The 25,291-nt window shown below is 47.0% G+C and overlaps 2 protein-coding genes across 4 annotated transcripts in view; one reads left to right on the top strand and one right to left on the bottom strand.

Moving 5' to 3' along the window:
• Positions 1–25,291, top strand: part of ASTN2 (astrotactin 2) — a 589,627-nt gene that overhangs the window by 377,964 nt on the left and 186,372 nt on the right. For both annotated transcript variants that reach the window (XM_074973795.1, XM_074973796.1), the window contains exons 14-16: positions 2,563–2,687; positions 3,288–3,392; positions 6,052–6,231. In XM_074973795.1, coding sequence (XP_074829896.1) covers positions 2,563–2,687; positions 3,288–3,392; positions 6,052–6,231 — 410 coding nt within the window. The remainder of the gene's footprint in view (positions 1–2,562; positions 2,688–3,287; positions 3,393–6,051; positions 6,232–25,291) is intronic.
• Positions 14,081–23,842, bottom strand: TRIM32 (tripartite motif containing 32). 2 transcript variants are annotated; one of them, XM_074973798.1, is made up of 2 exons: positions 23,772–23,842; positions 14,081–18,917 (listed from the first exon to the last, which is right to left on the bottom strand). In XM_074973798.1, exon 2 carries the CDS (start codon positions 18,849–18,851, stop codon positions 16,908–16,910), a length of 1,944 nt encoding a protein of 647 aa, XP_074829899.1. In that variant the 5' UTR covers positions 18,852–18,917; positions 23,772–23,842; the 3' UTR covers positions 14,081–16,907. The 2 variants fall into 2 exon arrangements, with proteins under 2 accessions (XP_074829899.1, XP_074829900.1); XM_074973799.1 differs by lacking the exon at positions 23,772–23,842 and adding an exon at positions 20,120–20,174.

Genomic DNA, 25,291 nt, shown 5'->3' with positions numbered 1-25,291 from the left:
ATGGGCTTGTGACCGCCTCCTTCCCGCACTCCATGGAGTTGTGGTTGGCTCTCCTTTCCTGCCCTGCACAGATCAACATGAGTGTATTTGGTGGAGCGTCTTTCATATCAGCGGTCTCTCCCGAAGCGCTTTGCGGAGTTCAATAAGGGAAAACATTAGCAGAAGGGGAGAAGGGGCACAGACGTGGAGACTAGGGAGGGAACCCCCCCCCCATTCTTTGGCTGAGATTGGGAACGGACTGGGGAGCTGCTGGAGTGGGGAGGCCAGAGGGCTGATTCCTTCAGGAACGAGGTTTTGCCTCGGGTGAAACAGCATGGGGGGAGGGAGAGCAGGTTCGGGGAGGTTAGCAGGGAGGGGAGCGGTAAAGAAGGCCCATGTTGCAGACTGGACCAAATCCAAGAGGGAATTAAAGGTGAATTGGCTGGTTTGGATGGGAACCCCGATTGGACCAGGGTCAAGTGGGGCTTTTTGGAGGGACCTGGGGATGTAAGAGAGTCGGGCCTTGTGGTATGTTGGATCAGCACCAGCAGGGGGAGCTGTGGTGTCTGGGTTGTTCAGGATCTTGATCACAGGCCTCCAGGTTGTCAGTTCGAGTCTCACTAGTTCTTCCCCTGGAACATCCCCTCCAATGCGGTCGGTCATGGTGCTGGCCACACCATGCCCTTGTGCACCGCTGGCCAGGAAAACTGATGTGCCTTTGCCACGGCAGCCCACTGAGCCTTTGGCTTTGGTCCCGTGGGAGTGTGGAGAGCTGTGGACACGCCATCGAGAGGGGGAAGGGATGGCCGCTTTGGGGAGTTGGGCGAACTTAGAGCTTGATGGGGTGCCATGGAAAATAAAGAGAAGGGTGAGGGACAAGAGTCGAAGGTGCTGCTAAGTGAATCTGCCCTGAGGCTCCAAGGGCTGCATCTGTTCCACTTTGTTATCCCCTCTGTTGCTCCAACAAGGGCTCTGTCTCTCACGCATGAGAATCCCCAGGGGAACAGCATCAGAGGCAGTGGTGTTGCACCAGGGATGAATTTGGCTCTTTGTGACCATCGAGGAGAGGTGGCTAATGGAAGGTGGCCAACCCTGGGGAGTTGCCCCATTGCCTGTGTCCCGGTCTGACACCTTACACCGCTGCGGCACAGCTAAACAGCCAGAGCGGAAGCAGCGAATGCATTCCCGGGCCTGACAGGCAGGCTCTTCTATCATCGCCACTGCCAGGAAGCTAAGAGGGATAACAATGAAGCAGCCCCCAGGGGAACTAATTAGTGACTCGCCTTCCTTGGAGGAAACGTGGGATTGAAACTGAATGGCAGGACATGCAAGAGAGTCGGATCTCAAAGCTGTCTCCATCCGCCGGGATTCATCTGCGGGCGTTCCAGGACATGGCTGACAGCAACTGTCGCTCCAGGCAGAGGCTCTCTGAACTCTCCTCTGCCGCCTGCAAGCACCAAACCTGCTTCTTACCGCTGAGAGGTGCAAAAACAATGCTAACCGTGGTGCTCCTGGGGCCAGTCTGTGGGCATCTGGCCTAGAGCGCTGAGATCCCCGGGCCTGCAGAATAATAATGCCTAGCTGTCCTGTAGCATTTTCATCTGTAGATCTCAGAGGGCTTTACCAAGGAAGTCAGTATCATGATCTTCATTTTACAGAGGGGGAAACTGAGGCACAGAGAGGGAAGTGACTTGCCTATTGTCACCCAGCAGGCCGGTGACAGAGCTGGGATTAGACCCCAACTCTCTTGAGTCCTGTACAAGTGACCCATCCAGTAGGCCACACTACATCCACTAAGAGGGAGGGATGGAACCTGGTTTGTAGCACTCCCTAGTGACCCCTGCAGTGTGGGGCTTAGGAGGGTGGAAATGGGGAGGCATTTAGGGGAGAGGTGGACACTTTTATCTGCTCTTCAATAAGCCATCAGGAGCTGTGGTGTTCAGCTTGGCACAGAGGGGATGGGGCAGGTCCAGGGACCTAAAACCATGGTATTATGACAAAAAGCCTCCTGCAAACTTTGTGCTGGTGACAGGTGCTGGCTTGACCCTGTCGCTACTTTAAACTCATGCGCACTCCCACCCAGAAAGCATGGCTAGTGCCTCCTTAGCGCACACTAAGGTGCTTCACGATTCAACTGGGACTCTCCCGCAAGCCCCATTGGGTCCCTGTTAATTGCCCCATGGCGACGTGTCTTAGCAGCACTGCCTCTGGGGCAACAGCAGCGCCCTCTGAGGAACGTGCCGTGGCCAGCTGAAGTCTGGGCTGTCGGCCGAGTGTTGCGGTCCCTGGTTGGGGTGAGGCGGCTGTGGGCTCCAGAGGAGAGTGGCTCCCCAGCGGGACAGGACGGGGTGAGGAATGAAAACCCCATCACACGCTGTAGGTTGGATCTCTGGGATCCAGTTCTGTCCGCGGATCCGTGCCCCATGGGACTTCAGTGGGAGCAACAGCCACAGTGTGCCAACACCCCATCCATCCCTGGGTGTGTGCCTGTCTCCCACAGAGCCCTGCCACCAGCCGCTCAGCCTCGCCGCCAGGAGGTCCCCTGCATTGTTGCTTTGGAATTTTCTTTTTTTCTTTCTTCAGGGAGAATAACTTCATCAAGGACTTCCCCCAGCTGGCCGACGCGCTGATGGTGATTCCGCTGCCCGTGGAGGAGCAGTGCCGCGGCGTCCTTTCTGAGCCTCTGCCTGACCTCCAGCTGCTCACGGGTAAGCAGCCTCTGTCCCGGCAGCCTTCCTGGAGGTGGCATGCTCTCGGCCCCCAGGCAGGGCTGGGCTTTCACAGCCGCCTGTCGGAGAACAACACCCTAAAGAGGTGTCTGGGGTGTGCGTAGAAGTAAACCCCCTCTTTTCTGTCTCCCTGTCTCTGACCCCCATGTGTAAATCCCTCCCCCCATCTCCCCACATTCCCCAGTGGTCCTGCTCTCCTCCTCAGTCTCAAGGACCTTCCATGTGTCCAGCTGGCTACTGTCTGTTGGAAATAATACACTGGCCAGCCCACAGTCACGGTTGTTATGCCAACCTGCATCCCATCCCTGTGAGCTTCCTCCCAGCAGTGCCCTGTCTGTGTCAATGCGAGCTTCTCCAGCAGCGTGAGCTCGTGGCAGGTCAGCCTCCTCATCTCAGCCCTGGCCGTGCAGCCAGCGCTCCGGCAGTGTGATCCGTCTGGGGTGATGGTCTCTGTTATCCTTGTGTCTGTAGCCACAAACCATGCAGCAAAAAATACAGTCAGAGTGAAAGTAATTCTTCCCAGGGTGCATCCTTAGCTGTCTCCTCCCCACTCTCTAAGCCCTGGCTTCCTTTTTACAGGAGACATCAGGTATGATGAGGCAATGGGCTACCCTATGGTGCAACACTGGAGGGTCAGAAGCAACCTGTACAAGGTGAAGCTCAGCACCATCACCCACTCTGCAGGTGAGAGCTGCCTTTGTTATGAATACGGTTCTAGCTGGGAGGAGAGTGTGTGTGTGGGCAGTAGGCACTGGCTCTCCCATCACTACCCATGCCTTAATACCGAGCACTTATCCAGCACTTTGCTTCTCCAGGCTCTGTACAGACACTAATGCTCACAATCCCCTCCCCCAGGAAGGTCGGCAGAGAGAATTATCTGCTTTCTATATAGGAACATAACATAAGAATGGCCACACTGGGTCAGACCAAAGGTCCATCTAGCCCAGTGTCCTGTTTTCCGACAGTGGCCAATGCCAGGTGCCCCAGAGGGAATGAACAGAACAGGTAATCATCAAGTGATCCATCCCATGTCGCCCATTTCCAACTTCTGGCAAACAGAGGCAAGGGACACCATCCCTGCCAATCCTGGCTAATAGCCATTGATAGATCTATCCTCCATTAATTTATCTAGTTCTTTTTTGAACTCTGTTATAGTCTTGACCTTCACAACATACTTTGGCAAGGAGTTCCACAGGCCGACTGTGTGTTGTGTGAAGAAATGCTTCTTTTTGCTTGTTTTAAACCTGCTGCCTATTAAAAGACAGAGAGGGGAAACTGAGGCAGAGAGTTCACATGATTTGGTCACGGTCACAGATGGAGACAGAGCCAGGATGAGGGTAATGAAATAATAACCTCCAGCCCTTACTGTTCACAGAGGAATGCACAGCTCTTTATAGTGGGGGATAAAAACCATTGTTCCCATTAAACATGGGGGGAAACCAACACAGGGAGAGGTTGAGGTCAAAATTGTCCATTTTGGGTGCCTAAAGTTAAGCACCTAAATCCCTACTTAGGCACCTAACTGAGGGACTTGATTTTTCTGAGGCTGTGAGCACCTGCAGCTCCTGTTGGCTTTTGGTGGCTGGCTTTAAGCAACCACATTTAAATGTTTTGTGCTAAATGATTTGACCAAGAAGACACAGTAGTGGCAGAGGAATGGTAGAGGTTCAGGTCTCCTGGCTCCCAGCTCCCTTGGTTATGTTTCCTTTTCAGAAGTTTCTGACTCCCCACCGCCTACTCATGCCACAAGGCACTACCTCTCTAAACTAAACCCCGCCTCCTGTAACACATACAGACTTATTCCACTGAGACACATCCTCCTTGCTCTGTACTATCAGAATAGTGTGTGTTCAACGTGATTAGAGTTACCTCCCTTTCCCCATTCACCCTGAGCTCATCTGCTGTCCCTCATGCACCTCTCGGAATGGTGGGAGCTCGGGATTAACCAGGGAGGTTAATGACCTAGACTTGCTAGGTTTCCAATTGCACGACTGTTCTTGAGCAATCTGGCTAAGCATCACTGTTACACAAATCCTCGAGATCACTGTCTCAAGAGCCTTTTTCAGCAGCCTTTCTGCCGGTGCACAGATACTCCAGGGCCAGGTGCTTTGTGAAAACCTGGAGAGACTGGCCCCGTTGCGATCTGGTTTGTATTTGATCATCTGGTATAAAAATTTTCCCCAGTGGACAAACTCATTGCATCCGAATGTCATGTCTGCATTAAAATGTCTTTGCCTTGTCATGGTTCTCCAAGTTCCATCATGGGGCAATGTCCCAGCAAACCTGATGCACCAGCTCTGAAGAAACAAAATACAGATGAAGTCTGCAAGGGCTTTTCTTCCCAGGAGAAAGTTTGCAGCCAAAAGACTTCCCCACCCTCAAGTCCAGCCCTGTCCTGTGACCCCAAAGCATTTCCCCCCACTGTCTGCCAAGTGACCAGTGAGCACCCCTGAGCACCTGTGCAAAGGAGTGGGACAACTGAGTTAAGGTTAACCCCTTTTACCTTTGTGCACTCTTTGTGATACACTGGCCCAGATTCACAAAGGAGCAGAAGACATCTAACTCCTATTGAAATCAAGGGGAGTTAGGAACCTAAATTCCTTTGTGAATCTGGGCTGGTGTGCTCAAACCAGGACAGTGGCCTCACATTTTGCTGCCACCAGGAGACACGTCAGGCTACTCCTTGCCTTGTTCCAATGGAACTTTTCCTGTGACAGTCCGGAGAGCTGGGACACCTGCCTTAGGGTTACTCACTTTCAACTGGGGCTGCTGGCAGATTGCCGGGAAATTCACATGACCTGCAGTCCAGCTGTCTGTGTCCAGTTACTTTCTTCCCATCCCAACCATCCAGGGCACTCCAGGGCACTTTCAGCTTTTTTTTTTTAAAATAAACAAACATGCCCAGAATATTAACTCTGTGGATGCTCCACTGTATGATCTGGAATAAATTAATCCCTTCGCTAGGGCAACGTCTCCGGCTGTGATAACTGCAAAACGAAGCTGAGACATACCCTCCGGTGCATCTTGCAAAAAAGGAACGGAGCTTCAGTTGTGTAACACATGCATGTGTCTGCACTGCAGCACTGTCACCAGTGACTTATATGTGAAATCCCTGATGGGGGGGAAGCCACAGAAAGGTCCGAAAGCTGCAGACCCAGGTAAACAGCATGTGTTTAGCAAACCATAATGTAAGCCACAGAGGCAGGTAGAGGAGGAGGAAATGCAGCTGGCACACGAGTGTTCAGGGATCAGAGAGTTTGGAGCAGGAACTATGTGAGTCCCCACTGCCCACACCTGGCTGCCCTGTCTGGTGTATTTACCAATGAGATGCTCACTCTTTCAGGATTTGCAAATGTGCTGAAGATCCTAAGCAAGGACAGCAGCCGGGAGGAGCTGTTGTCATTCATTCAGCAGTACGGCTCTCACTACATCCAAGAGGCACTGTATGGATCAGAGTTCAGCTGCACCATCCACTTCCCCAGCAAGAAGGTCCAACAGCAGCTTTGGCTCCAGTACCAGAAAGGTAAGGGGACCCCAGGGAGGAGCTGCTGCCTCGGGCACGCCCACTGCTGCAAAACCATCCCAGCCCTTTTGACCCAGTTCCCTCCCAGCCCTCTCACCACCACCCTGCAGGCGCTTTGGGCCATGCCTGTAATTAGAAGCAAACTGAAGGCCTGGGTTGACCCAATGGCCAGTGACACAAGCCTGCCTGTGTCCCGAAGTCAGTCCAAAACTCCAGCTAGGCCCTGGATCGACTATTTACCTGTTCCTACCATTGCCTTTCCTCAGACGCACACCCTCCCTCATCTTCCCTGGGCAGCTGCCCACCGGGCTGTCGCCTGCAGGCCCTGTTTTGAGAAGAAGTACTTGCCATGATCCTTGTCATTTGCTTCCCTACCCTGTTGTGGTAGCCCCTGGAATGCCCTGGGTGATTTGGGTTGTTTTATATAAATGTGACATAATTGAGCTGTCTCAGAATGGCTTTGTTTTATTGCTTGTGACAATGACAGTCTTTAAGGAAGTGTATTAAATCAATAGCAGACTCATTGCGCTGCACTATAAATAACGAGACACATCATTAAGCAGGGCAATAAACTTCAGGCCTTTGAAGTAATACAATTAGGTTATGTTTATAAAAACTCCCTTATTGCTGTAGCCTTCCGTGTACCAGTTCATTTCCCTCCTCCGGAGAACCCGGAATAGTCCCTTGACTTGATCTTTCCCCACTCAAATGGACCACAGCGTATGTATGAACACATGGGACATATTATAGGATTCACAATAGCAGAGATTGCAAAGGCACTTTCATTCTATCGTCTCTACATACTGAGCCTGGCCTGACATGCTATGATTGAGAGGAGACTAACGCATACACTGGGGTTCTGTGAACCTTTGGCTATGGCCTTTAGCTATTTTTCACCTGCATCCCAGCCATAGTCGTTCCTGTGAGTTATTTATAACATGCTGTTCTTGTTTGTTTTATTTTTAAATATTGATAAATGGACGTTTGCCATAGCAATGCCATCGAATGGGGAGGAAAATGTGGAGATACGTTGTATACGTATGTGTGAGGCTATTAATCATTCAGACTGTGCAGCTTCCTGGAATCCCTTTGAAAATGGGATAGTGTGAAATACTCAAGAGGGCCAGATTCTGTTCCCAGTTATGCTGATTTAAATCCAGAGAGACTCCACTCCAGAGAGACAGTGGAGTTACTCCAGATTTACAAGGGCATAATTTAGAGTAGAATCTGGATTTGATAACTAAAGTAACTAATAGCAACAGTGCTGTCAGTAGTGCTTTTAATCCGTAGCTCTCAACACAGTTTAGAAAGGTGGGTGAGTAACATCATCCCCATTTTACAGATGAGTGAGGTGAGGTACAAAGCTATCTGTGGACTTGCTCAAGATCACAGAGCAGGTCAGTGACAGAGCCCAGGTCTCTTGACGTCTAGCCCACTGCCTTAGCTCCTGGAGTGCACTGCCTCCCCCACCAAACAGGTGCATTAAGGGAACAAGGTTGGCCCTCACTGGGGTGAATGGCTAGGAGATCTGTACCTTCGGCTCTTTCATTTGGGGCAGCAGGGGAACCTTGGTTCCATAGAGCAGCTGCCTTCTGAAGGACAACATCCCAGTGAGTTAATTTCACCTGAATGTGTCCTCACAGACAGGGCACTTTATTTTCTATTCCATGCAGTGCCGTTACCAAGGCTTCTCTGTGTAGGCTCTCCCTCCCCTCCAGCTGTCGTACATAGCACTGGGACTCACTGCCCAAAAGCAGTGGGGAGAAAGTGAACATCTTACCTGTGTGGTTCTAAGACACTCCCTTGCACTGTTCTGATTCCTTTCCTATCCAGCTCCCTTATCGCTTCCATCCCATTCTTAGTAGCCCTGGCCATGGCATTCACCTTCCACGTGGAACAGTAAGTCATCACCCACAAGGCTTCAACTGCTGTTCAGCAGCCTAGGCGCTCAAGTGAAGCCACTAGTGTCTCCTCCACCAGGAGGCGGAAAGCATCCTCTCTCCAGGAGTGTCTTCATTCCAACCAGGCCAAGGCTCCTAGCCCTTTGGTGATTATGCCCCGCCACTGGAAGACAAGCCACATAGGTTGCTTGTATTCTGGAGCGTTATGGCACATTATTTATCTGAAAAATGGACATGAAACCTGCCTAAGGGGTTGCTTCAAGGAAAGGCTCTAAAACACAAATTATTATTGTTTTTAAACAATGAGGATGACATGACTAAAGTGCCCCAACCCAGACAGTTCGACTGGGTACCTGCTCAACTCAGAAACATCTCTGGCTTATCACTGCCTTCCTGCTAGCCAACCCATGTCCTGCCTGCACCGGGAACACATCTGCAGCACGTCTATGAACTATATGAAAGGGGCACTTTCCCTGTAATTTGGTAGCAGGTGAAATTGATAAAGGAGAAAAAAAATCTCATGCTGACTGGAATGGCCCAAAAAATAATAAAATAATAATTTATATTAATAATAATAATAAAATTGAAGTTGTAGCACATTTGCAGCTTCCTGACCAAATATTTTAATCAACTTCACAAATAAATCTGGAGGCCCCAGGAAGAGATGCCCGCCTACAAAGTACACAATCTGTGTGTTTGTGTTCTAATTGAAAACATTGTCTCGAACATAAAACCGTACTGCTGGCAGTCCGATTTCTTGTAAACTGCTGGGCCAGACGCGGGCTAGTTGCCAACGTTGGAACTGTTTGAATAACCACGCTAGCAGGCAGCAGAAAGGAACAGTCATGGGAGCCCTGGAAGGGCGTAGGTGTTTGCATATGGATTTACTCCAGCCAAATGCAAGACACATTGATTTGGTTTTGTGGCGAGCCAGCAGAAAGCTTGCCCCTCTCGCTCCGAGTGCTCAGACACCCTGGGGACGAGCATGATACGAAAGCTGAGAGAGATTCCACTCTGCTGCATCTTCTCTCATTTGTGCTAGTGACAGAGGAGATGAGGTGTGCTCTGGGGTTGATGGACAGCTTGGTTTCTATGTCCATTAACAAAAGGGGGGAACTACAGAGTTAATCTTCCCCCATTAAAAACAAACCCTGTACGTTCAAGATGAACATCGTGCTGGTGACAGGTACTGGATGGACAGGCCTGGAGACAAAACAGAGGCCAGATGAGGGCCAGTTTTCCCTACTCCGCCCCTATATAGCATGAGCAGCATCACCTTACACCACCTTAACATTGCTCTGGATGCACCCCCTCAAAAGGCAAGAGGAGCATACAGCCTCCTGAACCCCTCCACTGAGACTGCAAGCAAGAGAACCAGTTATGATAGTTTTGGAGGTATAGACACGTCATCCCTGGAAATTGAACTGACGCCATCCAGGAGCCTTCCTGTGATAAGGATTTTCAGTCACATAAAATATTTGGAAAGAGAGAGAGGGGAATTTTTGAGTAGAGATTACAAATCAGGAGTTGCTTTTCTTTTAGATCTAAGGCAAATATTGGAAGTTTGCCTTCTTCCAATCTCCCCTCTGGAGAACGAGTTAGATTCTGGGCAAACAAAACAACCCCTCCCCCTTTTATTTCATTGAAAATCATTAAAGGCCCTATTTCAGGGGCTCTTTGGCTAGGGTTCCACGTTACCTAGCAACACTTTAACTCATCAAGGGCAGATGTGGGCACTGATCCGAGGCTTTGAAATTGACCCTGCTGTTGATCCCTTTCACTGAAGCCTGCATCGGTTTTCTCCACCATTAGAGCCTGTGTTTAATGCTGACAGCACATCATTACGTTCACACCAATTCTACGGACATCTTTATTTGGCAGCTTGTGGACACCTGTGGACTCCATGCCACCTCCTGTTGCTTTTAAGGCACTGTCACAACACATGCAGGAGGAAGTAGGGGAATCCTTCCAAGAAGGGCTCTCCCATTACAGCAAATGCACCTGCTACTGTCCGGTCCATTCTCTGCAGAATAATTGTAACAGATCTATTTGCTCTGCGCCTCCCTTCAGTCTGACTGAATGGAGGGAGAAAGGCAGCTGTAAGAGGAAAGGGGAACAGTTATTCAGCAAGTCAACTTTGACATCCCAGGAGGAACTTCAAACAACTAAGCTTTGTGTCTCCCTCACTTCCAGCAAGATAAACAGACCACAGACAATAAATGTGCATTTGAAAATGTCATTGGCCCAGATGAAAACGGAGAGGTCATCAGCAATACTGCAGAGAGTCTACTAGCATTAAGCCCTTTAGTAGCACTCTTCCTAACAGCACTGTGCAGACGGCAACTAAACCTTCCACCTTTCCCATAAGGCAGGATTACCTCTGCTCTACAGCTGGAGAGAGTTGAGGCACAGCAGTTAAGTGACTTGCCCAAGGCCACGCAGCCAGTGTTCGATGAAACCTCAGATGTACCCAGTCCTAATACTCAGATCACTCTTCTCCCTTACAATGGAGATGGGAATAAAAAGATTCTAACAGCCAGAGAAGCAGCTGCTGCTGAGGGGTTTAGAGTGGTAAGGATGTGAGGGAAGTGTCTGGAGAAGCAGAGGTTATGTTCTCATTGTCAGACAGCATTTTCCTTCCAACATTGGGTTAATTTTATTTTGCTCTTTTTACACCTCTCCTCCCCAAATGGCACACATGTAGAGTTCCCCTGCCTGAGCCAACATGGCCCAGTTATGTGCCCAGCAAACCAAATGTTGCAAACAGCTTCAGCACCTGGAAACAATGCACCCCTAGCTAATAAAGGAGAACAACGGCCATACTGGGTCAGACCAATGGTCCATTAGCCCAGTATCCTGCCAGGTGCTTCAAAGGGAATGAACAGAACAGGCAATCATCGAGTGATCCATCCCATCATCCACTCCCAGCTTCTGGTAATCAAAGGGTATGGACACAACCAAGAACATGGGCTTACGTCCCTGACCACCTTGGCTAATAGCCATTGATGGACCCATTCTCCATGAATTTAGCAAATTCTTTTCTGATCCCCGTTATAATTTTGGCCTCCACAACATCCCCTGGCAACAAGTCCCAGAGCTTGACTATGCACTGTGTGAAATACTTCCTTTTGTTTGTTTTAAACCTGCTGCCTATTCATTTCATTGGGTGACCCGTAGTTCTTGTGTTATTTGAAGGAGTAAATAACACTTCCTTATTCACTTTCTCCACACCCATCATGATTTTATAGATCTCTATCATATCCCCTCTTACTCATCTTTTTTCCATGCTGAAAAATCCATCTTTTTAATCTCTCCTCATATGGAAGCTGTTCCATACCCTTAATCATTTTTGTTGCCTTTCTCTGAACCTTTTCCAATTCTAATATATCTTTTTTGAGAAGGGGTGATCTGAACTGCATGCAGTATTCAAGGTGTGGGCGTACCATGGATTTATATAGCAGCATTATGATATTTTCTGTCTTATTATCTATCCCTTTCCTAATGGTTCCTAACATTCTGTTCGCTTTTTTGACTGCTGCTGCAGATTGGGCAGACATTTTTAGAGAACTATCCACGATGACTCCAAGATCTCTTTCTTGAATGGGATAAGCTAATTTAGACCCCATCATTTTGTACTTATAGTTGGGATATTTTCCAATGTGCATTACTTTGCATTTATCAACGTTGAACTTCATCTGCCATTGTGTTGCCCAGTCGTCCCGACTGTGGTGTGTTTCTCTGGCATTTTTCCCTGTACAAGGATGTTAAATGTAATTATATTATGGTCACAGTTCAGCTATATTCACCTCTTGGCTCCACTGAGGATTAAATCAAGAATTGCCTCTCTCCTTGTGGGTTCCAGGACAAGCTGCTCCAAGAAGCCATCTTTTATGGTGTCTAGAAACTTTATCCCTGCATCCTTTCCTGAGATGACATATAGCCAGTCAATATGAGGATAGTTGAAATCCCCCATTATTATTGTAAAGGAAGGCTTGTGGCACCTTAGAGACTAACAAATTTATTTGAGCATAAGCTTTCATGAGCTACAGCTCACTTCATCGGATGCATCCGATGAAGCGAGCTGTAGCTCATGAAAGCTTATGCTCAAATAAATTTGTTAGTCTCTAAGGTGCCACAAGTCCTCCTTTTCTTTTTGCGGATACAGACTAACATGGCTGCTACTCTGAAACCTGTCATTATTATTGTGTTTTCTACCTTTATAGTCTCTCTAATCTCCCTGCATTTCACAACCGCAGTCACCATCCTGGTCAGGTGGTTGGTAGCATATTCCTACTGCTATACTCTTATTGTTCAAGCATGGAATTTCTGTCCATACAGATTCTATGGTACAATTGGATTCATTTCAGATTTTTACTTTATTTGCCTCTCTTTCTTGTACATAGAGGGCCACTCCCTCACCAGCGCAACCTACTCTGTCATTCCTATGTATTGTGTCCCATTGATTACCCTCATTCTACCAAGTTTCCGGGTTGCCTATTATATCCTAATGTAATGTCATGCCCTCTAGTTCACCCATTTTAGTATTTAGGCAATTGGGATATAATACTTTCCCCCTATACCTGGTTTTATTGTCTGGTTACAATATGAGCCTATAGAATTTTATAGCACTTTGAAATCTGTTTCTACCAACAAGCACTATATTAAGTGTATAACTCTTTGCAGCATGCAGTTTCTGTCCTGATACATGTTTTAAAACCACAGATTTAACATACTGTTCAGGCTTAAAAAATCTAGTCAGTTGCTGTGAAATTTTGTTTAGACTAAACTGCACATGCGGTGAGTCAGTCTGCTAAATGACCTTATGCCCTGCTCATTGTAATCCAAAATTGCCAGGCGAGTACAGTAATTAGTTGTGCAAAATGAAATAACTTTAAAGCCTCACATTGACTAATGACCCAGAAAAATCACTTAAACTATACAATGCAAAGAACCTAAAAGTGCCTGTATTTTGTTTTTACTTTTATAACCCTGCCCTCTTTGATTAAAAAATAAAACTTTATTTTTAAAAATAACCTCCCAGCCTCAAACTTCACATGCCAATTTTGAATCCAGAATAAATGCTTACAGTGAAATTATAACTGCCATAAGAAATCACCTCTTTTCATGAAACAGTTGATCAGTGCTAAGTCTAGCAGGGACATTATGACTATCATTCTTCAAAGTTCTTTTTATTTTATAAACCAGCAACTGCTTAAAGCGCTGTCTCACATCATAGGAAGAGAGTCTGGGTAACATAAACTGAGCTGGTAACAAGGAAATCAGAGGATGTGTGTCCACTGATGAGATGTTGTCCTCTAAACCGAAATGGCAAATTGCTTGGCTCTCTTGTGGCTTCCCCTAAATGAGATTTTCTTAAAAAGAATACTGATAGCACTTATCAGATTATCCCAGTTCAATCCATAACAACTAGTTGAACCTCATGCCACTCGGGAGTAATATAAGCAATACTGTCCCAATTTTGCAGATGGATAAATTGAAGCAGGCAGTGGCTAAGTGAATTGGTGGCAAATCTAGGATTATAATCCATGATTCCTGGCTCTAACTACTTGACGCACTTTTAACTATTTTTATTTGTTGCACTACGAAAGGGCGACGGTTGTTTGCCTTTGAGGCATTAGGTACGACATACATCACGAAGATACAGGCCTTGAGGGCCTATTGATCTGAGCGTATATGACAAATCCTAGTATTTATGTTTGTAAGGTGGGGAAAGAAGTGTGAGATACTTATTGTAGACCTGCCAGAGAGTGGATTTATCCTCCACTTCCTGAGAGGAAGAGAAGAGGTATCTTGCAGTTAATATGTTAGCAAACCTAATTCCGGATGGCCATGGAAACCAGTCTGCCACCAAAGAGAACATAAGGAGAAATGTTTTTAATAATGAGATGAGCCATTTGTAATGCACTTTTAATTGGATCAATTTTCCCGTTATTACACAATCTTTAAAAATCAAACACACTCATAATCAGACATGTTCCATCTCCAGGTGAAAAGCAGAAGCTAAACTATTTCATCACAATCTTTAATTACTCCATTTCATCTCCTTTGGAGCGGATCACAAGGGAGGCAAAAAAGCAAAACACCACAGCAAAAGATGCAGCTCTGAGAAACTAGTTTATAGCCAATTCTGCTTTGCCAGCTGAAGCACGTATTCTAGCTGGGGACAGCCATTCCTCTTCTCTTCCCCGTCTGCCTGAAAAAAACCCCACAAGAACAGTATAGCAGCTACAGGCTAAACACACACACGGGCACCAATCCCCCCCACCTTACTCTACAAGTGCTTCACAGAATAGTGTCTCCTTTTCTTGGAATCTGTAATACAGGATGGAAGAGATGATGGAGAACTTAATTTAAACTGTGGCCACCAGGAGAAACCTAGGCAACCAACTGCTCAGTCAGCAGAACAGGCCAGGTTTTAAGTCCACTTAATGTATCCAGCTGGCCTCTAGGAAATATTCTCTCCCGAGTTTGATGCAGATGCTCATTAGGAAAGATAATATTGCTTCATTTATTCAGTTCTACGGAAGCTGCCTGCAGAAAATGGCTCTTAGGAACAGGTAAGATTTTTAAACATGAAAGATCAGTACAATAGGAACTGCCATCAATGTAATGTTTATAGAACAGCTTGGGTTGCAGCAGAGTAATTATCCAAACAAAGTCCAAATACAAGTAGATCTATCCAAACAACATGCACACCAGAGTGCAAGTTACTCTCCAGACTGCTACTACACACCCTATGCAAACTTGCCCAGAAGACAGCTGAGTGTGTAAATCCATGTTTGGGGTTTGTATCTACAGCAAATCAACACAACACAGCTCATATGGTAAGGGCTGAATTTTTAAATTCCCTCAGAAGCCACAGTGTCTTCCCCTCTACAGATCCATTGCTTCCCTCTGTGCCTGCTCCCTTCTCTCCAAAGTTCTCCTCGCTCATCACTTCATAATACAGTAACATGCAATTGCCCTGATCAGCATTGTACTCCCTGTGCTAGGCACCGTACAAACAGCAAAGATGGGTCTAGAGTAGTTGGGGCTAATGTGCTGGTCCTACTCAGTTCTTTGGCAATATCAGGGAATCCACAAATCAAGATGGTTCTGCTTTTACCACTAGGTCTTGAAGCCCTGTTACAGTCACACAGCGGGCTGGAGAGGCACAAACAACAGCAGCTGCTTTTAGGAAGCTCTTATTTTTACTGCTGCTTAGCTAAGAAGGTACAGACAGCTTGTGGGAAATTAAAAACTCACCTGTTACAGACACATTGTAGCACAGAGTTGATACTACAGCAAATACAGTTCGAAAATGCTGGACAGGACAGATAAAGCCAGTTTTTTACGTGGTCTATTGTGCCCCCAAATTTGCAACTACATTGTTGATGGTAACACATAGTAATTACACTGCTGTGTAACCATGATCTTTGGCAGATTAACATTCTACAACTGTGTCCTATTTAAATGTTTCTTTTCTTCAGTAAACTATTTTAGAGAAGCAACACCACACTGAGATATGTGTTTATCAGCCAGGATAGGCACACTGTGGGGGTGTTAACTCACACAGCTGCAGTTTTGTGCTTCATCTGACCCAAAGCTGAGATGAACATGCACCTGGTGCCTGCTGGAGCCATAAAAAAGGCCAAAAAACGTCTCTAGGAATGTAGCTTTTTGCTGTGCATGGACAAAGATGCAAACCACCAGAGCAAGAGCTTCCAAGTAATAAAATAAGATTCCCTCCCCACCTTTTTTTCCCTTATCTCATGAACAAGTAGCTTTCACATACAAAGTGCAGACTAATGGAAACCTATCAGTAAATGCAATGATCTGGAATGCAGAATATTGAAGTGTGCAGAAGAACATACCATTTGTCACATTTGATCTTGTTTACTTCAATTTCTCTCTCCCCTGGCAAAGCTTTAAATACCAAACATACCCTTCAAAGACAGGTTCCAAGCCAGATTTAATAGTAAAACAACTGTGAATACTAACAGACTGAAATTTATTCTGTTAAATAGGTTCTCCTGTCAATTCCCCCTTCTCACGCTACACTTTTCTCATGCTAATCAAACTGTAAACGAAATTCTCTTTGCCATCAGAGGGCAGTTCTCTGGCTCGATCAGTCTTCCATGATTGCACTGTACTCACTTCACATTGAAGAGACTGGTGGACCAAGTGGGATTCACTAATGGCATCATGAGGATAATCTCCTAACTACTGCAAACAGGGAGGGCCACAGCCCTGCCCTTTAGTTGTATGCAAGCTGCATTTCGTGCAGTTTAGGGAGGCTGTGTTGTCGTATGCAACTACAGCGTTGCAATCAGAAATAGCTTTCCGTGGTTGTCTGTGAAGAATTGTGACTGAGATCTTTGTGAAGACTGTGGTGGGAAGAAGATCACTTCACAAGTCCCCTAAAGAAAGGTCATATAGAACAGTCAGTTAATATTTATGGCACAAAGCCGCTTGCAGTGGTTGAAGCTGGGAGTATGAGCTACGGTACAAGGCAGTAAAATGTAGGGAGAGATCAGTCACTTAACCCACAACCAGTACTCCATAAGTATCCTTTGCTCCATGGAGGTGGGGGTGGTGGGTTTTTTTTTTAAATTACACAAATAAAAAAGGCTATTTTGTTTCTAATCACAAAATAGTGGCACAGCTCGGATTAGGACATAATCCACCTGCAAGTGCAGCACTAACTTCTGTCAAATGATGATAAGGTGGGGAGAATCTATAATGAGAAGAGTAGCTTTATCCAGGGAAACACCCTTATGGTGTGGAATACCTCCTCAAATGGTAACTGTAGATCTTAATGCAGTGATCCCAACAGTCCAGCACTAGGAGCTGCCCTTTAGGGGTAATGGCTATGCCAACAGGGCAGGTGAGGCCTTCCCTGATTAAGATATTGTAGCCACCTCCTTTAGGAAAATGCAGGATTTCTTTACGGCTGCTGTCTGCAACTATCAGGTCTCCCCTAGCATCCACGCACATCCCAGCGATGCACCTGAAATCCTCATTCTCTGAGAAGAAGTGGCTGATCTGGCGGCCTAAGTGCCCATCTGGACCTACAGAGCCAATTGAAAAGCCCCCCTCGAGGTGGTGCTCATGCTGACGGTTCTCCAGATTGAGTCCCAGCCCCTGAGTGAAGTATACGGTCCCTTCAGAATCACAAGTGACAAACTTTGGGCGCACAGCACTACATAAGCAACTGTACTTGACTACCCCAACACCACGGTCCACTGTGAAACACCAGAGCTTTCCCCCTTCCACATCGGTCACTACAAACTGCCCTGAAGGCAGAGCTGTGATGCCCCAGGGCTTGCTAAGCTGGCTCCTGTGACATGCAACGCAGTGTCCATCCATGGTATACACCTTTAGTGAGTTATCATAGCTGTCAGTCACTCCTATCAGGCCATGGCAGTTCATGGTGACACATAGGGGAGTCAAATTGGGTAGATCTGCTCCAAGGAAACTCAGCACAAAGCTATCAATGCCACTAGGGCTCCGCCGGATCTCCTTCAGAAAACCCTTGCGGGTAAATACCTGGATTCGGAAATTGCCACGATCTGCCACAAGCACCTCTCCCTGTACGGTGACATGTACGCTGACAGGAAGATTGAACATCCCTGGCATGCTGCCTTTGGAGCCCATCTTCTTGAGGAAGTTACACTGCTGGATGCTAGTGGCTGTTTCAGGCATCCTTGGTTTGGCAGGTGAGGAATTTGGGGTCAAACTAGTCTCTTCTTGCACCACATCAGTTTCCCTAAATGTAGCTGATGAGGATGCAGCAGTCTCCATCAGAGATTCCTCCATGTTGACTGTCCGAGGTTTCTTTGCCACCTGCCCAATCTGGAGAGGTCCCACATGGGCCACCTTGAGGAGTTCCACCTCTTGCAGAGTCAGCTCTCTTGGTAGGTTGTTCGTCAGTTCTGGCTCTTCCTCATCCGCTGCCTCCTCCAAGAGAGCTATATCTCCCTGCTTAATCTTGGCAAGGAAATAGTCACATCGAGATACGATCTGCACCTCTGCTATGTTCAGCAGATAAGCCTGTTCCTCCATTACCTGGTTATTTACTTTCTCAACTTCAGACAAAGAGTTTGTGAAGAACTTCCGTGACCTTGCCAGTTCTTCCTGGATCTTGCGCTCTTCCTTGCTGTAATCCTGAAGAACTGCTTTGTATCTGGATTGTACATCTTTGGAGACCACTTCCAGCGATGCTTTTCTTTTCTGCAGATCCCCCATGAGCTCCCGAAGTCTGCCAAGCTTTATCCCAAATTCCCTCCTCCGTTCATCAGCAGCCTCTTTGATGGCAACAACACCATGTCCTTGTTGCTGATGTTCCATCTCTTTGCATGGGTCACACAAAACCAAATTACAGCTCTTACAGAAGTGCCTGGGTAACCTTCTCCCACAAACTTTGCACATGAAAAGGCCCACAGCCTCACTTAGTCCTGTGGTGTCTATGATCTTCAGCACCGTGAGATTGTCGGTCAGTTGAGCCAAGTTTGTGATCCGAGTGACCTTGCTGCAGAAGGGACAGCGTATCCCATTGATGCTGTTTGCTAGGAGTTTCTCCAAGCACTGCTTGCAGATGGTATGCCCACAGTGTAAGAGTTTGGGCCTCAGCTGGTCCTCAGTAAAGGACTCCATGCAAATAGGACACTCCAGAACTTCCCGAAGTGCATCCGAGTTCAGGTGAGAGGCAGCGGCCATGGCTTTCCAAGGTGGATTCAATTAGTGTAAAACTTGTACTCACATTTATTCCAAGGTGCTTTGATCCTGTTCAGAAAGAAAAGAGAAAAGTGATTTATTTCCTTACCACCTCCGGCTATACATACACATGCAATTTATTTCTGATTTATCAACCAGCTCTGGCGAATAAGCAATCCACTTGGCTCTTCCACATTCTGAAGGGGCAGATTAATTTCAGCTAATCTCACAGTGGGCAAGTTCTAACACTAACTTGCAGTTTCTGGTACACTGAATGATTCACTTACATGATTTATAAGTAAAACTGAAAGAAGTCTAATGGCAGCAATAAGGAAACCCAATAGATATTGATGACTAAATCATCTGCTCATGATACCCAACTACCACTGCCATGCCTCTGAGTTTACACAATTTATGGATACACAGGGATAGTAAATCAAGCATTCAAATATTGCAGATCAAAAGGGGGACCAGATGGTGCAGTGCCTTAGGACATTAGAATATTACTTCTGGAGACCAGGATTCAGATGTGACCTCAGACATGAGTGAAATGAATGTGGTTGTTCTGATCTACCTTCCTGGATGTTAATCAACCAAAATGATAAATTTCCAACATCCTGTCTGTTTGTCAGAAAGATAAATTAGAGTGAAAGAGATTTGTCAGTTTCTGCTGGTTTTTTGTGCATTTTTTAAACATGCAATCATTCACAGCTAAGATTCAATCCAGTATATTTTATTAACCTCTTCAGTGTTACATCCCTCCCCCACACATGAAACAAAATACACCTTTGATGTACCAAAATTCCAGTGGGCACTGGCACTGAACAGGTTAATAATTAGACATTTCCATTCATTTGTAAAAACTACTTGAATTCAATTGCTCATTATTCGTTCTGGAGTTTGGTTTTAAAATGTTTCACTTTACAGATTTAATAATCTTGCAGCATCCATCTTGCTCTTACATTTTGGTTCAATCTAATACTACCTTTATTGCCAACCTCCCTTATCCAGGGGTTTCTGTATCCTTCAGCATCCTCACATTATTCCTCCATACTGAATTAAAGAATTGCAGTAGTTCTCTCACTAAAGCAGGCATCCACTCAAAAAGAACACAAGAGTTCACATCATTAAACCATTATTCAGTGGACTTGGTTTCCATACCTTTACTATTGCAAGGCCTGGCCATTAAAAGAAAGAAATCCCTATTCTTTTTTTGGTCCCGAACATGAAGAGAGAGTGAGCTGTGAGACCTGTACAGAAAAGTAACATACCCGCTGTGCTCTGAATCACGGCTGCCTGAACATAGCACTCTCCTGCTTCCCTGCTGAGCTTGCCTGCTTCATCCTTGGGAGCATCTGAGACAAAAGGATTTTGTATACTTCAGACGACCATTTGCTCAAAGGAAGGGAGCAGACAACTGCTGTGGAGGAAAGTGCTTTGTGCTCATACAGAGAGAAAGTGTGCATCAGTAGGTTTCAACCAATGCCCTGTTTGTTATTCTTTGGAGCCCTCATTTTCAGGGATTGAGTCGGTGTAGGGGAATCACAGTTATCTACCAAGTGAGGACCTGATCCTTTACTCCCAGGATTTGCAGTGTTGTGGATGTAATACTCAAGAGCTCCTGGGGAATTTTGGCATCATAGTGTTTAAAGCCAGAAGGGACCACTAGGTCATCTAGTCTGACCTGTATATCACAAACCATTACATGTCCTACTTACCCTATAGCCCAATAACTTGGGTTAGACTAAAGCATTTCAGTCTCCAGAAATTAAGCTGTTATCCAGCAGCTCCTACCGCTAGCACTGAAATAGAAGATTTGTCTTTATCCTTAGCATACGTAGGAGCTGCGGGAACAGAAAGCATTGCTCAATAGCCAGGACACTGCCAAGTAGGCCAGAAATGTTCCTCAAAGTAGTGAAAATCAGTATTTAAGAATGATAAATCCACAGTGTAAGACCTATCTTCTATATATATTCTCCTTAAAAATATACGAGAGGGCTGGCTTTGCTTGGAGGGATAACAATAGGGAAAGATGTCAGGTGATTGGAGTGGGGAGGAATCCCAGTTTAGATAAAAGGTTGCCGACCACCTTTAAAAAAACAAAGCAGAGAGAGCTCTGTTCATTAAGAATAAACTGCTATTCATTTTGAAGTGGCTCAAATATTCAGCAAGCTGAACTAAACAAGGTCTTAAATCACACAAACACCTGTTTATGAGAATGATACTGTGGGTCTCACTGAAGTAAAACAATTCAGTGATCGCTGTAATTGCATCCTTAACTCGCATGAGGGCAACCCTTAGGAGAGGTTTCCAGCTAACAGGTGCTCTTGTGCATCATAGTTCAGGCAGTTCATTAAGCACAAGGGGTTAAAATTAGAGAAAACCTTAGGTGAGGGTCAAGTTAGAAATATATATGTGATTTTTTTAATTACTGTATAACTTTGCACTATCTGTTTTTGTTTTGTTTTTTGTTTCTCTTAGCATGCACTGAGAGACTAAATTAGTTAGTTTCACTTTTGTATTTTAGTCAACTTTACAATCAGATTCTGGCACTAGGACAAAGCTTCAAAATTTAGGCTACAAACACTGCAGGGAAATTGTTTAAGAAAATATTCCACTGGAATGAATAAATAATAATAATAATGCATCCCTGTAACTCAGAATTTTCCTGCCTTTGCTTTTATTTGTATTAACCCTTATCTGTATGTGTGTTCAGAGTGAATATACAGGCTACTAGAAACATTGCAGGATTTTTTTTCAAATCAGCACTGTGGGAATGGAAACATACAATGTGATCACAGGAGAATATTTTTCTATAAAAAGAAAATAATGTTTATGTCCCAAGAAGCAAAGTCCCATGCATGCCTCTAAATGTGTTTTCTTTCCATCGATTAACATTTTTATTAAGCAAATGTAAGTCCTGAGTCAAATGGAGGTGCCCTTGGGATTGTTAAGAATACACTTTGTGAACACAAGCATGTCAAGCATGGGCTGATGAACGCACAGTGGAAACTATCGCAAGTGATTCAGTTCAGTGATGCCCTGAGACTCTTGCACAGCCATGTACAAGTTACTTAAGTTTGATTTGTAACATGGGTACAACCGTCTCCTTAGCAAAGACATGTCTGCTGCAGCAGGAGATAAATTCATTAAACAAGGGGCTCTGTTAACATGGGAATAACCACAAATGGAATTAACTGCTGATACAATTAAAGCCATATGTAAACATAATAAAGCTGCCTGCTAACAAGCCTTAAAAGAAAGACAGCTGTGGCTGGGAGAACTTTTTGGGGGGGTCAGGAGTGGTGGGAAGGGACTTCAAAACAAAGCCATCATCCATACACAGGTCATATCTAAAACCTAGCCTGTAACTGCTCTGCATCCATGTTAACTAAAATTATAAGAATTTCCACATTCTCTTATAAAAGCTTCCAGCCTCTCCCAGGAGAAGGAATGCTGCTCTCTGTGTAATACGGTAGGCAGGAAATGCTACAGTCCCACACTGGCCCTGGAAATCTTACAGAGATCTAGTTGCCCCAGGCTTTATCTACATGGGGATATGTCTACGCTACTGAGACTATGCTGGAATAGCTACATCAGGCTACACAGATGGAAAGGTTTGTTTTGTTTTGACCCCCATTAGCATAGGAACCCCACCTCCTTGAACAATGGAAGCTACCTTGATGGAAGCATTCTTCCATTGACACAGTTGTGTCTACGCTGGGGGTCAGGTTGGCATAGCTGCGTCCGCCAGGGATGTGGATTTTACACCCTGCCCGTACGTTGACCTAACTTTTAAGCGTAGACCAGTCCTGGAATAACGAATCCTGATTGACAAAAGGAGTTAAGCAGACATACTAGCCTCCCTCAACTTGGATTGAAAATGTTTGTCCTGTAGGTGGGGATGTGGTCAATAGAGCTTAATGCCCATTGCTAGTCGAGTACGCTAGGGTATGTCCACACTACATGTATTAGAGCGACAAAGTTGTAGTGCAGATGCTTGTAACCGTGAAGAAGGGATTTTTTCCATAGCTGTAGTAAATCCACCTCCTTGTGAGGTAGTAGGTAGGTCAATGTGCTTAACTATACCCCTGAGCAAGATAGCTAACTGACCTAAGTTTCAGGTGTAGACTCGGTCCTAGTCATCATAATCCAGTGAGCAATAGTGTGTCTATTCCTTTGCTATCCCTCCATTTTTCCCCTTGGTCCTTCTTGCTCCCCGCTTCTGCTCCCCTACCCATCATCCCAGAGCCCATCCTGCCATTGCGTCCCTCTCCCCTGGGGTTGGCACCTTCCAGAGAGAAGATACTGACCTCACACAGCACCAGGCCAGTCAGGTTTAGCGCCTTTGAAAGCGACACTTGGCTTTTATTTATTGTATTCAAATGGGGGGCATCTTTCAATGGCTTGGAACCTGGCCGTACCAGCCGGAAGGAAAGAGACCGGCGAGACACCCCCAGGTGCCCACCCCAAGCCTGGCTCTGCCCTGGGAGCTCTTCCCTCTCCCCCTACATCTCCATCCCAAATTCAGATTTCTCCCCCCGCTCTTTCTGCTTCCCCAGCCCATACTGCCCCCCTTTCAGTATGGGGTCCCATTACCCCTCAGCCACCCGGTGCCTGCCCCCGGGGGCCCGTTACTCCCCTCCCCCCCCCCGGTGCCTGCCCCCGGGGGCCCGTTACTCCCCTCCCCCCCCCCCGGTGCCTGCCCCCGGGGGCCCGTTACTCCCCTCCCCCGGTGCCTGCCCCCGGGGGCCCGTTACTCCCCCCCCCCGGTGCCTACCCCCGGGGGCCCGACCGTTCCTCTCTCCCACAACAAAGGGCGCGGCCGGCCGGCCTCCCTCCCGCCCGCCCCCCGGCGATCCCTGGCTCCCCGCCGCGAGCCCCGACGAACCGCCCGGCGCGGGAGGCGCGGCCCATCCCTACCTGCCCGGCCCCGACCTGCTCCTCCGGCCGCCGCCGCCTCTCCCAGCCTGCTCAGCGCGCCCGGCGCCTCCCCCGCCCCGTCCGCGCCGGCCCGGAGCATGCTGGGAGCTGTAGTTCTGCCCGCGTCCAGCTGCGCCGCGGGCCTGGAGCCAGCGCTAGAGCGCTCTCGCGGGGCAACGGGCTCGGGGTACCCCGCTCCCAGGTCTGTGTTTGCGGGGCTCCCCCAGTGTCCCCCCAGGGTTGCCTTTTGGGGGCGTCCCCACTGCACCCCCCGGGGTTGCATTGCCAGCGTTGCCTTTTGGGGGTGTCCCCACTGCCCCCCCACCCAAGTTTGCATTTCCGGGGTTGCGTTTTGGGGGGCCTTGCTGACAGGACACCCCCCACACCCCCCGTTTTGTACTTTGGTAGCTTCCCCCGCCCCTTTCCAGGTTTTGGTTGGGGGGGTCCCTGGTGCCCCCCCGTTTGCATTTTGGGGGCATGCCCCATTGTTTCCCTCTGCTTGTACTTGGGGGTGATTCTCTGATGTTCCTCCCCCCCCCAGTTTGTGGGGCCCGTACTCCAATTGCAGGACACCCACCGCCGAGTGGGAGCTGTTCCCAAGGACAGACAGAGCCTAAGAAAAAATAACTCAGGTAGAATAGCTAGAAAAACATACCCATGATGGATGTATCAGACTTGGGGCTTTCAAGCTTTTCCATAGCCTTTCTTCGAAGAAGTAGTTCACGCTATCTCATGGGCACCTCACTTCTCTTTCTCTTCCTGCAAGTGGCTTCACTTTCTCGTCACCCTCCTAACATCCCCAGGGTGATTATGGCAATTGCTTGTTTTTGGAAAGGGTTCAGTGGGAGTTAAGTTTCTTTTACCACAATTTGGCAGCACATGGGTTCCAAAGGTATGTCTACAATGCAAAAAAAATTTAAAAGGGGGGGGGGTTGTTCTTAACGTGGGTTAAAATAGAGAAGACATAACAACTCTGCTTTTAACTTGAGTTAGCAGCTTGTGTTAAAGCCTGGGACTGTACTCAAGCTGCTAACCTGAGTTAAAAGCTGGATTGTCTTGCCTTCACTGCTATTTTCACCTGAGTTAGCTAACCGGAGTTAAGAATAAACTTTTGTTTGCAGTGTAGACATATAAGAGAGAAGCCAGAACCACGTGACCGTTAGCAAATGCTCCACAGACCACCAATGTTTCTCTGGTCACTGTTTGAGAATCACTGTCTTAGGACAGATCTACATTAGAAAATTAGGTTGGTTTAACTGTGTTGGTCAGGGATGTGAAAAATCCACACCCCTGAGCGGCATAGTTAAGCTCATCTAAGTCCCTGTGTAGACAGCGCTAGGTCAATGAACGAATTCTTCTGTTGACCTACTGCCTGTCAGGGAGGTGGATAACCTCTGCCAACAGGCGGGGTTCTCCTGGTGTATGTAGTGTCTGTACTGAAGCTTTCATCTGTGCCACTGTAGCATGTTAGGTATAGACAAGCCCTTAGATAGGACAAAGCCCTGGGGAACACACTGTGG

The sequence above is a fragment of the Natator depressus genome, chromosome 16 (assembly GCF_965152275.1).
Source record: "Natator depressus isolate rNatDep1 chromosome 16, rNatDep2.hap1, whole genome shotgun sequence".
Taxonomy (NCBI): Eukaryota; Metazoa; Chordata; order Testudines; family Cheloniidae; genus Natator; species Natator depressus.
This window is presented reverse-complemented; position numbering and strand designations above follow the sequence as displayed.

What these genes read in the sequence shown, in the direction of transcription:
- TRIM32 (XM_074973798.1), bottom strand. Translation starts at nt 18,851, where the DNA reads ATGGCCGCTGCCTCTCACCTGAACTCGGATGCACTTCGGGAAGTTCTG.